General features: G+C 34.9%; 1 protein-coding gene across 1 annotated transcript; it reads left to right on the top strand.

Annotated features, from left to right (window-relative positions):
- The first annotated feature begins 4,202 nt into the window (after positions 1 to 4,202).
- Positions 4,203 to 15,063, top strand: cnot8 (CCR4-NOT transcription complex, subunit 8). Its single transcript, XM_030154911.1, has 7 exons — positions 4,203 to 4,301; positions 5,970 to 6,170; positions 6,961 to 7,154; positions 7,692 to 7,853; positions 9,475 to 9,619; positions 12,183 to 12,293; positions 14,370 to 15,063. Exons 2-7 carry the CDS (start codon positions 6,054 to 6,056, stop codon positions 14,496 to 14,498), a joined length of 858 nt encoding a protein of 285 aa, XP_030010771.1. The 5' UTR covers positions 4,203 to 4,301; positions 5,970 to 6,053; the 3' UTR covers positions 14,499 to 15,063.
- Positions 15,064 to 15,962: the final 899 nt, after the last annotated feature.

Raw genomic sequence — 15,962 nt, 5'->3', positions numbered from 1 at the left:
TCATGTCAAAAAAAAAAAAAAAAAAAGAACTTTTGTTGTTAATTAAAGTCTAATAACAATCACTAGGAATTGATTTACACTCAAACATGTTAGATCGGGTTTATCAAGAAAAGCCAAGTTACTGTAATGTTATCAGTTACAGTTAATTGTGTATTGTGTTGGCTGATATGAAACTAAAATAATAAAAATCCATGAATATACAAGAGAACAGCTGTAGAATAACTGTCCACTGTAGTGACCACTATGCATGAAAGGGTTAAAAAAAAAAGATAAGCAGTAAATCACCAGATATTCAAGTAAGAATGAACAATAATAATAATAATAAAAATTTGGAGTGTGTTTCTACCTCTGACAGGGCCAACCCTGTAGGGCTTCTCTATAACTTACTAAATAGACTATTTTTTACATCGACGGACAGATTTATGTGATCATATTTTATTGCTCATAGTGTCATAATAACAATGAAAGTTCACATCATCTCAAGACTTTCAGGCGTTTATCTGTTGAAGGAGTTTGCGGTAGTTCAGTCAGTTTTTCTGGTGCTGAACACTTTGTACGTTTGAAGCCTTCAGAACTATGCTGTACTGTATAATCAGGTTTATATGATGCTTTTCAAATAAATGTGCTTCCTTAAGAACATAAAAAAAAGGTTCTGTGTGTACGCCAGTGTTTTTCAACCTTGGGGCCTGGAATTCAAATGGGGTTGCCTGAAATTTCTATTAATTGATAAAAAAAAAAATACAAAAAATATATATATAGTGAGTTGACAGAGACAATCCTAATACATAAAATGACAGACATGACAAACTTCGAGTCTGAAAGTGAAGCACTGTGGTTCTGTTTATCTGTCAAATGTTCATTGTGGTCAGTTTCAGATGCTGCAGCTCTTTCATAATTCGTAGTTTGAGTTCTTGTTTGTTCAGTATTAATTGTCAGCCTTGTAAATCCAAGCTGGACTGACTGTACATATCCTGACCAAGGAAAATCTAATTCTCACTTTGTGCAGTAATCTACACCTGGATTTACTGCCTCTGTTCATAATAATATACAGGGTGGGGAAGCAAAATTTACAATATTTTGAGGCAGGGATTGAAAGACAGTGTATGACCAATTAGTTTATTGAAAGTCATGAGAATTTATTTGCCACAAGAAAATGTACATAATAGAAAATGTTTTTATTCTATGTGTCCTCCTTCTTTCTCAATAACTGCCTTCACACGCTTCCTGAAACTTGCGCAAGTGTTCCTCAAATATTTGGGTGACAACTTCTCCCATTCTTCTTTAATAGTATCTTCCAGACTTTCTCGTAATAGTTTTGCTCATAGTCATTCTCTTCTTTCCATTATAAACAGTCTTTATGGACACTCCAACTATTTTTGAAATCTCCTTTGGTGTGACGAGTGCATTCAGCAAATCATACACTCTTTGACGTTTGCTCTCCTGATTACTCATATGGGCAAAAGTTTCTGAAAAGGTATGGATAATAGTGTTAGGTATGATTATGACATCAATATATGTTTGGTTTCAAAACAACTGACGTAGTGCCTGCTGAGAAGAAACAACTAAATGTTCATTGTAAATTTTGCTTCCCCACCCTGTACATTATATAGCCTAAATGTAATCTAAAATCAACATTTATTTGCAACATAGTATAGCAAACTATTACATGATCAAAAACAAATTAATTTTAGCCAAAAAAAAAAAAAAAAAAAAGTTTGTTTTGAAAGTCTGGGGTCGCCAGAAATTTGTGACGTTAAAATGAGGTCACGAGCCAAAAAGAGGTTTAGAAATCACTGGTGTACACTTTAAATGTATTTGGTGTATGACGGGTTATTTTTGACATGTAATACATTTTTTTATTTCATTATAAGGCTGTGTGGCTGCATCCATGTCTTAATAAAGCACTACTTAAGCCAAATCAGTGTCGAATAAATTAAAAATAATAAAAATGCATATTTAGTGTTTACATTTTTTAAGTGTTGTCAAAGTTCTGGATACTTTTTCCAACTTCTGTGCACATAAATAATAATAGAAATGGTCCAAATAATGATACATTACATATACAGACTTCATTTCTTCTAATTTTTTGACGGAAGGTCCTCCAGGCTCTAGAGTCATGTATTTAAAGTCATATTTTAACCTGGTCAAATCTGCCTTATCCAGTTGTGTATACTTGAGCTGTATTATTACTTTGAGTTGTAAGATAACAAAATTTTTAGAGAATCGGTAAACTTTGCCTCATCTCATTCAGTTAAGATTGAAATATTCTGAATTTAGACCACACCTAAGGAAACAAATCACAATCGCATACAATTAGGAGTCTTTGGAATATTATTTGTTTCTATATTGTTTTTCATCATCTGATGTTCTTCATTTACTGTATGTTACTTGTTTCTGAGAAAAGTGGGTTTCTATTGTCACTGATTTAAATGTAACTAATTTCTTCACATTTGTGACACAAATACAGATTTTTGTCTCATACTTACATAAGAAAATCCTAATGGTGTTACAAGTCTGAATATTGACAAATTGTAGGTAACAGACAAACTCTGACTCTTGTTAAGGAAAATTATCCTGTGCGTATTTGCTATTTACAAAAAGAAAACATCCAGATATAAAGCCTTTTTGATTAGTAAATATAGTTTAATTACATGTGTTTCTCAGCAACTTTAGAAGATCACAATTATATATTTATTTTCCAATTTAATTACACATTGTTATATGGAAATAATTACTCCTCAACACTGTATTTACATGTACATCAGTTTGCAGTGTAACTGGTCAATAAATAAAACAGTTTACTACTTTGGTGCAATAAGAATTATGTTAAGTGATGCTAAATTTTGTTTGTTTGTTTATTTATTCAGAACATAACATTAAAACCAAACCACAAAAAGATTTGTATAAAAAAAATCCAAAATTTTCGAAAAGGAGTGGGATGAAGTTTAACCTTTTCATGCATAAATTATGAGGACCTTAGTTCAGATTTTTTTTCCTGAGTGTTTTTATTCCTCTTTAGGCATGAAAAAACAGTGTGATTGAATTTTTTTATGGAACCTATTTTTTCTGAAGGTAGATTTGTTTCTTTATTGCTCTAACCATAAAAACATATTTTCAATCAAAAAAAAATTGCAATAACAAAACCCCTTTCAATCAAAGAAAAAAAGTGTTGAATGAAAAAAAAAAATTAAGAGAATATTGCATTTTAACACTTTTTTCTTTGAAAAGTTTTGGGTTTTTTTTTGAGTGAAGTGAATTTTTTTTTTTTTTTGTTGAAAATATCTGTTTTTGGATTGTACTTGTAGCATAGTAAATGTACTGTGATTCATTCCACTACTAGAAAACAAAGTCAAATAAAGCAAATTTGGGTAATTTAACTGGTAAAATATTCAATAAAATAATAAGAAATATAAGAAATATAAAATATATAAAAGTAATAAAATAAGACGAATGCAAAAAATACTTAAGATCCAAAAAATTGCATTTGAACACTTTTTTCTTTGAGTAATTTTTTTTTTTTTTCTTGAAGTGAATTTTTTTAATGAATTTTTTTTATAAAAAATAAATAAATAAATAAATATATATATATATATATATATATATATATATATATATATACAAATATAAATATATATATACAAATATAAATATATATACATACAAATATATATGTATGTATATATATATATATATATATATATATATGTGTGTATGTATGTATGTATGTGTATATATATATATATATATATATATATATATATATATAAATATAAATATATACAAGGGCCGTTCAATAAGTTCATGGCCTCACCCAGAACAGAACAACACAGACTGATAATTTATATTTTATTTTTCAGCATAATCTCCATTTACAGCAATGCACTTGGTCCATCGATGTTCAAGCATCACTATCCCATCACGAAAGAATGTAACATCCTGTATTATAACAACCAGTATTTCTGGGTGAGGCCGTGAACTTATTAAACGGCCCTCGTGTATATATATATATATATATATATATATATATATATATATATATATATACTGGTTAAAGCAATAAAGAAACAAATCTGCCTTCATAATTTTTCATGGAGTTCCAAAAATGTCCATTAATAATCTCTGACCGCCAGTACATGATATGTTACTGCAGTATTAATCACCCCTAACGATAGGGGGCGGTGTGCGCATTTAACGACCACATCCGAGCCGCTAATAAGCCGCAGAAGAAGAAACAGGTCAAGCGAAAGAAGAAGAAAGGACCGAGGCTACTAGCTTAGCAGGCTACGTCGTTTACAAATCAGGTAAACTTTGCAAATTTCTTTGAATAACAGAAAGCTGACATGTCTCTGATAGTTTTAGGACACACAGAGCTGATAAACAACCACGTTCGTCTGGTTGAATATCGCGTCCTGTCATGTTATTCACAGAGTTTCTTCGTAAATTTTACCGCTTATGCTAGCTGTTGTTAGCACCTCGCTGCTCTGCTATTAGCGTATTACGCTCATTTTCTTAATTAAGGTTAAATCTGAGTAAACTGGAAGAGGTATTGGTTGTTTCATAGTCTGAGCTCTTCTCTATGTGTTTAACTTATGTGCGAAAATCCGTTTTGTGGCATTTTAACGAGTAATGTGAGCTAGCTAACCTTAGCGTCACTATAAGCAACATTTTTTTGGCTCGTCTTTTAATCTTAGTATAATAAAATATTTTTTCTGTGGTTTTTGGAGGTGTATAACTCTCCCGTTAATAATGAAAAGACTATTTACACATTTATGCCACTTTAATACAATATTAGATATGTTTTCTTGTATAAACACTTGGCAGTAACGTGTTTTAGTAATGTGTGAAAACGTGGTTTAAAAGTAAAGCAATATAACGATGTCGAATGATTGTTTGTATATTTATACACCCCTTCGCCTCAGTAATATCACAGACGACTTTTAACATATTAACGATGAAAAAAGAAACACCAAAGTTACAGCACTTGGACAAAAAGCAGATAAATAAATCTAGAGGATAGCTATTATAAATACAACTGTAGTTTACATCATTTGCATTAAAGCCATTGAACAAATAGTTACGTTGGGGAAAAAAAGTAATTTTGGGAGAGTATAGATAAGCTGAAAAAATAAAGTGATAGGTTTGCTTTCTAATGCTTTTTAACTCATAAAGACCCAGTGCTACTTTTGTGGCAGTTCCCAAATAAATTTTTCTCTATATTTGACCTTCCTTTTAATGATTTATCACCATTTATTGTTATATTCTCTTCTCTAGTCTGTGTTTATTCAGTGAAAATCTGGTATTTTCCAAAAGTTAATTCACTGATCATGTAGATGTTCATAAAAGCTCAGATTCAAGTTGAGGGGTATTGTATCTAAAACAGAGAAAACTGAAGAAAATGTGACTCTTTCAGTAAATATATCATTAACTGAACATAAACTAAGCATCTACATCCACTGTCATTGATCCAGCTCCATGAGTTTTACTGGTGAATCCATGTTGTAGAAGATGACCGTGTTTCCATGTTCACTACAGAGCCTCTGAACGTCCAAATGGGTCATATCTGATGACAAATTGCATTTTACACCAATTATTTACATGTATTGATAGGATTAGTGGATCAACAGGTATTAAACAGTTTAGATCAGTAGATGCATTTTGTCATAGATGGATGTTTGGGTCTTTATGGGTTAAAATTTTGTTATGATTTTTATTTGAATTATAAAAGTACTGTTCGGGAACCAGCCATGTGAACAGCTTTTAAGGTTTGCACTTAAAAACTTTTTTTTTTTTTGTCGTTGAGCCTCACTCTCCCATTAAGTCTATCGCTCACTCAACTGCTACTCTATCCTCTCTGCCTCATTTAGTGGTGAGGGGAAGTTTCACAGTTTGTTTATAAAAACAAGTGAGAAGTTTTACATAGTTTTCTCTTTTAAGTGCTTTTGTTCAGTCTGTATTTTCTTCTTCTCCAGAGTCGTCTTTCTTCCTCTGACTGCTTCCCCCTCACCAGAGCTGCAGGACTGTCGGGGTTTTGGTTTTCTTCTTGACCTGCCAACATGCCAGCCGCACTTACAGATTCCAGTCAGATAATCTGTGAGGTCTGGGCAAGCAATGTAGAGGATGAGATGAGGAAGATCCGGCAGATTATTCAAAGCTACAACTACATTGCCATGGTAAGAGAAAAACAGTGAGTTAAGTGTCAAAATGGCAACACAGTTTGTTCATATCAGCAGCAATATTAGACCTAAAGCTTAGTGGTTTGTATCTACAGTGATAATGGTTTGAACTTTTTAACTGGACTGAACACAGTTTAATGGTCTTAAGGGGATCATATTTTGCTAAACCCACTTTTATTAGTCTTTGGTTCATTTATTTGTGTATTTGGACCCTAATAGTTCCAAAAGTTTGAATTTGAACCCTCCAGGTGCTGCAAAGCTATCTTCATTCCAGCAAAAATCGAGTGGATTTCTACAACCCGTTTCAATTCCTTCTTTGTCACATTTTATAACTAGTTACATCACGACATTTGCACGTTTAAGGTCAAGACTTCAGATGAACATTTTTCCAAGTCCGACATAATTGTTTGTCAGCAGCAGCAGTTGTAGTCCATACTGAAAATATGTCCAAACTTCGAGTTGATTTCCTAAAATGTTCAGTTGTTGGTTGAATGGGTCAGAGCAGCACAGCCAACAACCTGGAGGGGGTGGGGCCTGAAGTGGCTCATGTGCATTTAAAGGGCCCGCACTCAACACGACTTTTCTGGTGTCATTTCTCAGAAATGGCATTGAAGATGGACCTGTGGAGTTGAATTAATGAAGAATTCAGACCCAAGCAGAGCATTTACAGTTAATGTAGACCAATGAAATGTTTGAAAATGCATAATTCCAGTTAGAAAAGCAAAATATCAGTTCTTTAACAGAAATATTCAGTGATGGATTTATTATTGTCTTAATTTGTCATCAGGACACAGAGTTTCCCGGAGTGGTCGTCCGGCCAATTGGTGAGTTTCGGAGCACAGTGGACTATCAGTACCAGCTACTCAGGTGCAACGTGGACCTCTTAAAGATAATCCAGCTTGGACTGACATTCATGAACGAGGATGGAGACTACCCTCCGGGCACGACGACGTGGCAGTTCAACTTCAAGTTCAACCTCACGTAAGTAGGCACAGATTCTCCTCTGTTTTTTCAAGGACAGCAGAAAAAAGAGATTGTTTATCAGTGTTTAGATTCAAATTCTTTTAGCTTGGTCATTGTTGTCTTTTTTATTTTTAATTCTATGTTTAAGTGCTTTGTGTTTTTATCCTTAGTTTAGCGTCTGCCCTTTTCATTTCTGTTATCGTGTATTATGTTGATATAGTTGCATATTTGTGTCTTTCCTGAGCTCATGGACAGGCCCACAATAGACACAATAAACTACAATTTTGTACATTTCAAACAAAGAAATTTTCTTTTTTTTTCTCTTTATACACGATGACTGATCTGTCTGTCACCTACTATATTTATATTAATACATGGTTATACAGCACATTAACAGGGAAAATGTTGATAAAAGCTAAATGTCCCTTTAATTCCTTTATTAAGATGATTATATATACATTTCGCAGCTGTCTACACATCATGTTAGTTTTTGTCTCAGTAGCTGATTGAGTTTGGCAGCAGTCTGACCTGACTGTCCTTTTCTGGTCTTTACAGAGAAGACATGTACTCGCAGGATTCCATCGACCTCCTCCAGAACTCCGGCCTCCAGTTTAAAAAACACGAAGAAGAAGGAATTGACACTTTGTATTTTGCTGAGCTCCTCATGACGTCCGGCCTCGTTCTCTGTGAAAATGTCAAATGGCTGTCATTCCACAGGTGGGCGCTCTGCTTAAAAAATACTTGAAAACTGGTGAAACCTTTTAGACTTAACACTGTAGTAGTTTAAAGTTGAGTGAATGAAATGGAAAGTACTCTTTTTCTACTACTCATATGTCGTATTCAAGTAGTTTTTCACTGGCTTAAACTACCTACACGGTTCCTCGGCTTAATGTGGATAGGGGCTTTTAATGTGACTTATGTAGTGGGATAATTTTACCCATGTGTTTATCACAACATAAAACATGACCTCCTCTGCCCTAGTCAAATTTCTTAAAACTGAAATATTAATTCATAAAATGTTCTATTGTTGAAATTATTCACTTCAGTACCTTTTTTTTTTTTTACAACTGATGTGTGTTTTTCATTCTGGAAATTTTCCCGTTGGTTTAACTTGATAAACATGAACTCTGGGTTTGAGAAGTCATATAGCAGTAGGTGCTGGAGTGTAACTGTTAAGTGAAATCTGTGTTCACAAAGAATGAGAAAGCTGGAAACCACTATCCTGTATTTGAATGAATCCTAAACCAAGAAAAGCCAAAAATATCTTTTAGAATTTTGGAAAATCTGTGCATTTTCTAGTAAGTAACCACCTGATGAACACTTGGCCTTAACAAAATCTAGTGCAGTGAGGTTCAGTGGTAACTTTTATTTATTTTTTTTTGTACTTTATTTTTTTTAAAAATTGTTTTAGTATAAGATACAAAACAAACATAGAAATGGTCACAGGTACATTCCGACATTTTTTACATGTTTACTGTTCACAGATTGAATGAAAAAGTCCAATGTTTTTCCTATACTTTACACCCTTGAGTTGTTGTAGTTAGACATTGTAGGTCACTGACTGACAATTTTTATCACCAAGGAGATTTAGGGAGGATCCTTTTTTAGAGTGATAAGTTTTGATCAGACAACAGTGAAGCTCTACACAGGGTTCGTACAGGTGCTTGAAATTCTTGAAAATGCTTGAATTTCAATGTCATGTTTTCAAGGTCTGAAATGCACTTGAATTTCAGTGTAAGTGCTTGAAAGTGCTTGCAATTTTGTATTTTGTTTATTTTTAATATTAACTCTGCCAGGTTAGATGTTAAGCCAAAGCTACTTACAGAGAGGGGATACATTTACAAAAATAAAAAGTAAATTCCCAGGTGTTCTCAGGTTGACTCCAGGTACATTTTTATCTGAATCTTTGTCTCGGTGCAAGTGTGTCTGAAAAACGCCAAGTGGCTTCTCTATTTTTGACTAAAACTTTGTGTTCTCCTTAAATTAATAAAACTTTTTGCCATTACGAAACATGATTTTAGACGTTTATAGCATAATACGATTGTGATAAAAAGTGACAGAAATTGTTAAGAGTATATGTATTCATGTAGATGCGTATTTTATCCCTGCGATAAGGTGCTGCGCTGGAAAAATTAGAAAAAGACCCTTAAAAGTGCTTGAATTTGACCTTGAAAAATGTGTATGAACCGTGTCTACAGCACATACAAAATATGACTGAGATAATGACAGATAAAGCTCCTCAAACTGGTTTTCAGTTCATGCCATGGTGACCGATTAGTGGATTGACTTCAGTATTATCTGTAAATACGCAGTCTGACTTTGCCTGTTTGTTTGTCAGTGGTTACGACTTCGGTTACCTAGTGAAGCTCCTCACAGACGCTCGGCTTCCTGAGGAGGAACACGACTTCTTCCAAATCCTCAACCTGTTCTTTCCCGCAATCTACGACGTCAAGTACCTGATGAAGAGCTGCAAGAACCTAAAGGTGCAAAACTACTGAGATCACAATAACAAAATACTGTTTACAGAGTTTAATCAAGTTCAGACACAGTTAGAGTTCACTTAACCCTGAGGGGTCCGAGCCCATTTTGGCTGTTTTTGAGTACTTTTGATTTTGCCTTTATATACTATATAAAGAAATGTTTATTATACCCATGTTTTGTATCTTTTCTTTCCAGCACAACTTCATCTATCTCATCTGCTTTTTATTTTTTCACTTCAACCTTCTATATCAACACAAAAGGCCAAAAACCACACAAAAAACATAAAATCAGATTTGAAAAATGTATATAATTTATTGCATAAATAACACTAAGATGCCTAACGAACCTTTTCAAAGACTTATGAAATGAATATTGGTTCCAGATATTAGGTATATAAAATCAAAATTGTAATAATTAAAACTGTATTCAAATATTTGACATAAAAGCATATTTTTACTCATCCGTTTTTTCATCCCCATTCACCCACCGCCCCACCCCTGGTACTCCCGGTCTCCACATCTGGTTCAGGTGGGGGTCATTCTCACCCTTACCTGAAATGTTAATGCCATCTATGGATTAGAATCTGCAGATTTGTCCAGTTATTTCCATTTTGAAAAAGGACAAAAAAAATGATGAAGATATGATCAGAAATATAACGCCCACCCCACCTCATTTTCATACTTTTACTCATGTTTGTTTGATCCGGATTCAAAACGTCATATCTCCGGTTGTATTTGCTCAATCAACATCAAATAAAAAGTGGGAGAGTGTATCATGTCCACACCAAGGTTATTATCGTTAACGAAAACGAACGAAATGACGAAAACTAAAATTGAAAAAACATTTTCGTTAACTGAAATTAATGAAAACTCTAATTAAAAGAAAAAAACGATAACTAACAGAAACTGTATCGTGAGCTTACAAAACTAACTAAAACGTATAAAAATTATGGATACAATTCCCTTCGTTTTCGTCTTTGTCAATGTCGGATTGATATGAAATTGATTTATTTGGCTCCAGCAGTTTGAGCTGGTGACACCATACAACACTTCCCAGTCTGTCATGTCTGGTCACTGGTGGTTTCCAGTCGTCTTCTGGTCCCCACTCTACCTGGAACATACAGACTAAAGCTGGGACACAGCAGCACAGTCCTGTCTGGGGTTTACTGTAGTGATACATGGGTCGTTTTTTTTTTTTTTTGGCGTACCGTGTGTGTGCGCGTGAGTGACAGAGACAGAGCAGAGCTAAAGGACAGAGTCAGTGTTGAACTAGCATCCAGGTTAAAACTGGAGAGTTTATCACCATGAAAAGGCCTTCCAAGCCCTGAACTGCACAGTTTAGAAGAGGAGAAAAGAGGAGGATGAAAACTTATCCAATTACAGAGGTATGGAACCTGTTAGAATGTTAAAAAACGTTTGATGTTACTAGCTACAGCTAGCTGAACTGAACTGAAGCAAAGTTGGCTAATAATGGAACTGGAGATGATTAAGATATGAGAGATCTGCTAAGGTGTGGTTGACTGATGAGGAACTGGGTTATATATGTTTATAAGTGGTTTATATATGTTTCTGTCTGCTTTAACTGCTGGTTAGCTGGTTTATATATGTTTCTGTCTGCTTTAACTGCTGATTAGCTGGTTTATAATAGGTTCCTATCTGCTTTAACTGCTGGTTAGCTGGTTTATAATATGTTCCTATCTGCTTTAACTGCTGGTTAGCTGGTTTATATATGTTTCTATCTGCTTTAACTGCTGGTTAGCTGGTTATATATGTTTCTATCTGGTTTAACTGCTGGCTGCTTTGTGCATCTCCTCTCCTGCTTTGCACATCTTCGCATTGTTTCACGTAAGTGACGTGTATGGATTGCACCCCACCTCAACCTGCTATAGGGAATTTATACATTGTACGGTACATTGTGTCTCTGCTCAGTCCATGAGCCGCCCTAACCTGACCCCCAAATAAAGTGTCCAGGGTAACCCATATCCATGCCTCACTAATTTCTTTGAATAGGATGATGAGGAAGATAAAATATATGAAATAACTAAAACTAATACTAAAACTAAACTAAACTAAACTAAAACTAAGCATTCAGAAAAAAACGATAACTAATAAAAACTAACAAACCTGCTCTAAAAACTAATTAAAACTAACTGAATAAGAGAAAAAAAAGTCAAAACTAATTAAAACTAAACTATAATTAAAAATCCAAAACTATTATAACCTTGGTCCACACTTTCGAATGCAATTGTTCCCAGTGGTCTACGTGACTTACTCCCGGCACTACGATGTGTTAAACATGTCATGTGATCCAGTCCTAGGCCCGTGACCGCGGACCTCTAGGGTTAAGAATAATAATAATAATAATGATGATGATGATGTACTTTTAGATGATGGGGTGGTGGTCAAATGCAAAATAGTAGACGATGATGATGATGATGATGATGATGATGTGTTCTACAGCTGAATGGAGTTGATTGTCACTACTGTGCAGAGTAATTATGTTTAGGTGAAATAAAAGGAATTAGGCGATTATGTAATTATGTGTAACTGCTGTGTTTCGGTTTAGGGGGGCCTCCAGGAAGTAGCCGATCAGTTGGAGTTGAAAAGAATTGGACGGCAGCATCAGGCCGGATCTGACTCGCTGCTCACCGGCATGGCGTTCTTCAGGATGAAAGAGGTACAAATACGTGAAACCAGAGAGTAGACCGCACCCTGGTGATGCGTGTCTGTAGAGCAAAACCTCAACATCAATCGCTAACATGAAAAAACGTGTAGGTAGTTCTTGAACAAGGTGTTTAGTAGAAGATGTGAGATATTTGTCCTCTTCTCCTTCTTAAATAAGTCTTACATGTCCGTATGATCTGTAAAAGAGGTTTAATATGCTCTCAGTCTGCTTCTCATCCAAAGGTTTTCAGGTTGTATTAAAATCCTCCTGCTCTTATGACACAGATGAACACATCTGTACCAGAGCTGTGATATGATCAAAAATCCCTAAAACAGTCACTTTATGTCTGGGTAATTATACACATGATGATGCAGCCCAAAAACCTAGTACTTACATATTTAGAATTATACATTTTACAAATAAAATTTATCTTATTTTATTCAGAGCATCAAGTATGAGAGCTTATATTAAAAAGTGAAGAAAACACCAACAGAACATTCAGTCCTAGTCCATGTGGCAGAAGTAGTCCTCCTTTTAGGTCCAGACTCCTCCTTTTTGTCTTTTCCCTTTAGGAATCACCTCATCCTATGTCATGTTCGGTTCAGTTTACTCTACTCTGGTAAAGCAGGTACCACCAAGCAGGGATGCCTTTTGCAAAAAACACAGTGTAAATCTATGGCACATTATTTATGTGCTAATGTCCAGAATTTCAGTCAGGAACAATGTTTTCTCTGAATAACAACAAATTCAAGGCTGTGAAAGATCTGCTCCTGATGTTAGGGAAATCTAATGTTTACTTACAGGGTGGGGAAGCAAAATTTACAATGAACATTTAGTTGTTTTTTCTCAGCAGGCACTACGTCAATTGTTTTGAAACCAAACATATACTGATGTCATAATCATACCTAACACTATTATCCATACCTTTTCAGAAACTTTTGCCCATATGAGTAATCAGGAAAGCAAACGTCAAAGAGTGTGTGATTTGCTGAATGCACTCGTCACACCAAAGGAGATTTCAAAAATAGTCGGAGTGTCCATAAAGACTGTTTATAATGGAAAGAAGAGAATGACTATGAGCAAAACTATTACGAGAAAGTCTGGAAGATACTATTAAAGAAGAATGGGAGAAGCTGTCACCCGAATATTTGAGGAACACTTGCGAAGTTTCAGGAAGCGTGTGAAGGCAGTTATTGAGAAAGAAGGAGGACACATAGAATAAAAACATTTTCTATTATGTCAATTTTCTTGTGGCAAATAAATTCTCATGACTTTCAATAAACTAATTGGTCATACACTGTCTTTCAATCCCTGCCTCAAAATATTGTAAATTTTGCTTCCCCACCCTGTACATGTTACACACAAGTGTAAAACTCATGGGTTATACAAAGCTGTCATTGCAAGAAAAAAAAAAAAAGAGACCCAACACAGATGTTTACAGTGTGGCATGTTATTCCCTCTGCCAAGGAATGGCAGAGGTTGTTTTCATCGAGGTTTGTCTGTTTGGTTGTCTGTTAGCAAGATAACTCAAAAAGTTATGGATGAAATTTTCTGGAAATGTTGATACTGGCACAAGGAACAAATGATTACATTTGTACCAAATTAGGTTTGTAGATTGCCAGTGACCCAGAATAGATGTCATTACATTTTGGGAAAAATAGGTCAAAGTTTCAATTTGTTACGAATTTTTAAAATCTTTTTTTTCTCCCATTTACTTATAATGGGTGAAATTTCAAATGTCTGTAAAAACATCAAATTTGTTTCTGTTTACTTCAAACTTGGCTCATATAGAGGGAATTGATCTGCTGACTTCAGCACATGCATAGACATGATGACATCAGCTGGATTGATGCCTAAATAAGCTACAAGACATGCGAGGGGTGGGGTTTGTTATGCCAGGCACCACCTGTTGTCAGATATTTATTTCAAGTCACTGTATTATTGTTGTTTTACTGCTCATGTTTTATATCTTCTTACTCTTGATTGTATTTTTTTAATCTTTTCTGCTTGTACTCAGTCCTCTGCACAATTCCTATGTTCCCAAACAAATGTACAAATAAACTTTATCATATCTTTATTTCTCCTCAGCTTTTCTTCGAGGACAACATCGACGACGCAAAGTATTGTGGGAGATTGTACGGCCTGGGCTCGGGCTCCAGCCAACCACAGAACGGCATCTCCAGCTCAGGCCAGGAGGAAACCAACAACAAGCACTGACTGTCATCTCTGCCAAGTGGAACGCACTTGTTTTAAACCCAACCAGCAGATTGTCCTCTGGCCCCGCCCCCTCTGACGCTCTCAACCCGCCACAGTTCACCAAACGTTCCCCACGGAGTGACACCGGCTCACTCACTTCTTTTTAGTCGCTTTTATGAGTATGAGGCCAAATCTTCAAAAGACTTTTAATTTTTTTTTGTTTCTTTTCCAGTCCACCCTGTTTGTGCAGCTTTGGGACCAGCTCCTGCATCAAACTCATTCAGACCAACTTACTTTCAGTCTCATCAGTGGGAATTTATTTTTTTTTCTTTTAAAAACGCTGGACGGGTCATCTGTACATTACATGTATAATTTTGATGAAAATAAAATGTTTTAGCTTTTTTCCACTTTGAGAAACTTTTAACAGCAGCTGTTAAAGTGTAACTGTTAAGTTATGCATGTTTCAGCGAAAAACTATCCAAACTGTTCACTGTCAGCTTCACCCATATTGTGGTTAATGTTGTTTTTACATTATCCATTGTTTTAAACAGGTGTATATTAAATTGTTTTGTATTTTGAATGTAAATGGAAAGAATTTGGTCTCTTTTTTTTATAGTAAGTAGCTGCTCCTTGCCTCACAACTGGAAATATTTAGATGGAAATGACAATTATGTGTGAAAATACTCACTCTCAAATAATACTTGGAATCTTATATAGGTGATTTAAAGTTAATTAGGGTATTACAAGTTTGGTCTTAATGTTTAAGATGTGACATTCTGATATTATTCATCATTTTAGGAGCAGCCTTTGGACATGTCCATTAGGTTTTTAGTCTGACGGAACAAAGCATCTGATGGATTATTGGCATCAGTTGGCGTCCATCTGCAAACAGTTTTTCAAGAATCTTCTCCGAAACCATCAGTATGACTTTATATTTGTTGCGGAACATCTTTGGGGTAAGATCTACCAAGTTTGTTCAAAGATTTGTTCAAGAATATTGATTTTTTTTTTTTTTTTTTTAATATTTTGAAATGTGTCCCATTATAAACCAATGGGGATTTTCAAAGTGCTATAACTTAAAACAGTTGAAGATATTGATATAATTACTGTTGGCAATAGATAGGAAGTCACATATACATATTTTATCCCAGCGATAAGGTGCTGGAAAAACTTTAAGACCCTTAAAAGTGTTTGAATTTGACCTTGAAAATGTGTATGAACCCTGTCTACAGCTCATACAAAATATGACTGCGGTAATGACAGATAAAGCTCCTCAAACTGGCTTTCAGTTCATGCCATGGTGACCTATGAGTGGATTGACGTCAGTATTATCTGTAAATACTCAGTCTGACTTCACCTGTGTGTGTTTGTTTGTCAGTGGTTACAACTTCGGTTACCAAGTGAAGCTCCTCACAGACGCTCGGCTTCCTGAGGAGGAACACGACTTCGTCCAAATCCTCAACCTGTTCTTTCCCGCAATCTACG

Source organism: Sphaeramia orbicularis, chromosome 14 (genome assembly GCF_902148855.1).
Source record: "Sphaeramia orbicularis chromosome 14, fSphaOr1.1, whole genome shotgun sequence".
Lineage (NCBI taxonomy): Eukaryota > Metazoa > Chordata > Actinopteri > Kurtiformes > Apogonidae > Sphaeramia > Sphaeramia orbicularis.
Note: the sequence above shows the minus strand (reverse complement) of the source record. Positions and strands in the feature narration are given on the sequence as shown.